Source organism: Olea europaea, unplaced genomic scaffold (genome assembly GCF_002742605.1).
Source record: "Olea europaea var. sylvestris unplaced genomic scaffold, O_europaea_v1 scaffold30501, whole genome shotgun sequence".
Taxonomy (NCBI): Eukaryota; Viridiplantae; Streptophyta; class Magnoliopsida; order Lamiales; family Oleaceae; genus Olea; species Olea europaea.
In genome coordinates, this window is record NW_019249200.1 from 1 (window position 1) to 1348 (window position 1348).

Here is a 1348-nt window from a genome sequence, read left to right on the forward strand (position 1 = left end):
CCAACTTCGGTCAACTTTCTCTAAAAGCTTTTCTAACTGGACAAAGTACTTCCAGAAAATTATCCAAATGGATCGGTCCAAACGCAAGTTTTGGCTTTTCAAATTCCGTGCCAAACAGACCTTAAATCCTTTCATCCTTTTGGCACAATGTAAAACTTATGTGATGCATAATGTGATCCATTCAATTGTTAAATATAGAACCTATAGTTCTGCATGCAAGTTCAGTTCATCGTCGATTTAATTAATTTAAGGAAATATAATATTAGCTAAAGAATCACAGCTGTAAACATGAAATTTTGCAAATTTGTAACTAAGAATATTAAGAAATGTTAAGTACCTCCCAATTGCATCATAGGTGCCAGCAAGATTACTATAAACTCCAAGTGTATCAGGGTGATATGGTCCGTATTCTTGCTCCAGTATGAACCGTGCTTCTTCAAACAATTCGACAGCTTCATTAATCGCATAACGCTGCACACAAGCTAGCCCCATTTGGTTAAGAGCAATCCCAAAGAAAGCAGATTTCTTCTCCCCGCTTGCTCGGAGCTTTGTAGTCGCACTTTTAAACGAGGAGTAAGACTCTGAGTAGTTTCCCAACATATAATGCATAACTCCCATTTGCGCTTCGATTCCAGCAACTGTGTTTTGCTGACCAGGCACATCGCTGTATATCTTTAGTGCCTTCTTCAGCAACTTAAGTGCGTGCTCGAGCTCGTTCAATGAATCGTAAATAGCAGAGATGTCGGTTAGACCACTAGCAATTTCTTCGGGAGCAATCCCAGGTATGGGCTTTTCGTAAATACGAAGGGCATTCTCACAGTACGATCTCGAGTCCCTTAATTTTCCCGTCTTGTTATACAAGTCAGCCAGACGGACAAAAACTGACGCAACAGCTGGATGGTTTTCTCCTTTACTCGACTTGAGAGATGTAAGTGCTTTCTGATAAGCTAAAATTGCCTCATCATACCTGTTTAAGGATAAGTAAGTATCCCCAATGCTGCAATCGACAGATGCCACCTCGGATTCCTGCCCGTTAGCCACCATGGCCATGCTGGCTAATACAAGATGCTCAAGAGCAGTTTCGTGATCTCCCTTCGACTCACAAATCATCCCCATGAGTCTCCTATCGGCCGCTTCTTCAAGGGAAGATGGAGAACCATTCTCTCTGTGGATATCAAGAGCCATTTGACAAAGCTTCTGAGCTTCGTCAAACTGCATTGCTTGAATGTGAGCTTCAACCAAATACCTACACGTCTCACAGACTCTTGGATCCCGTTCTCCAAGAATTTGTTTTTGGACTTCCAAACCTGTTGTGTAACACGAAATTGAATTCTCGAGTTGACCCAAC

General features: G+C 41.8%; 1 protein-coding gene across 1 annotated transcript; it reads right to left on the minus strand.

Moving 5' to 3' along the window:
- Positions 1-42: 42 nt before the first annotated feature.
- Positions 43-1344, minus strand: LOC111384936 (protein KINESIN LIGHT CHAIN-RELATED 3-like; the record flags this gene model as incomplete). Its single annotated transcript, XM_023009285.1, has 1 exon — positions 43-1344. A coding segment is annotated over one exon (1098 nt), but the record flags the coding sequence as incomplete, so codon positions are not given.
- Positions 1345-1348: the final 4 nt, after the last annotated feature.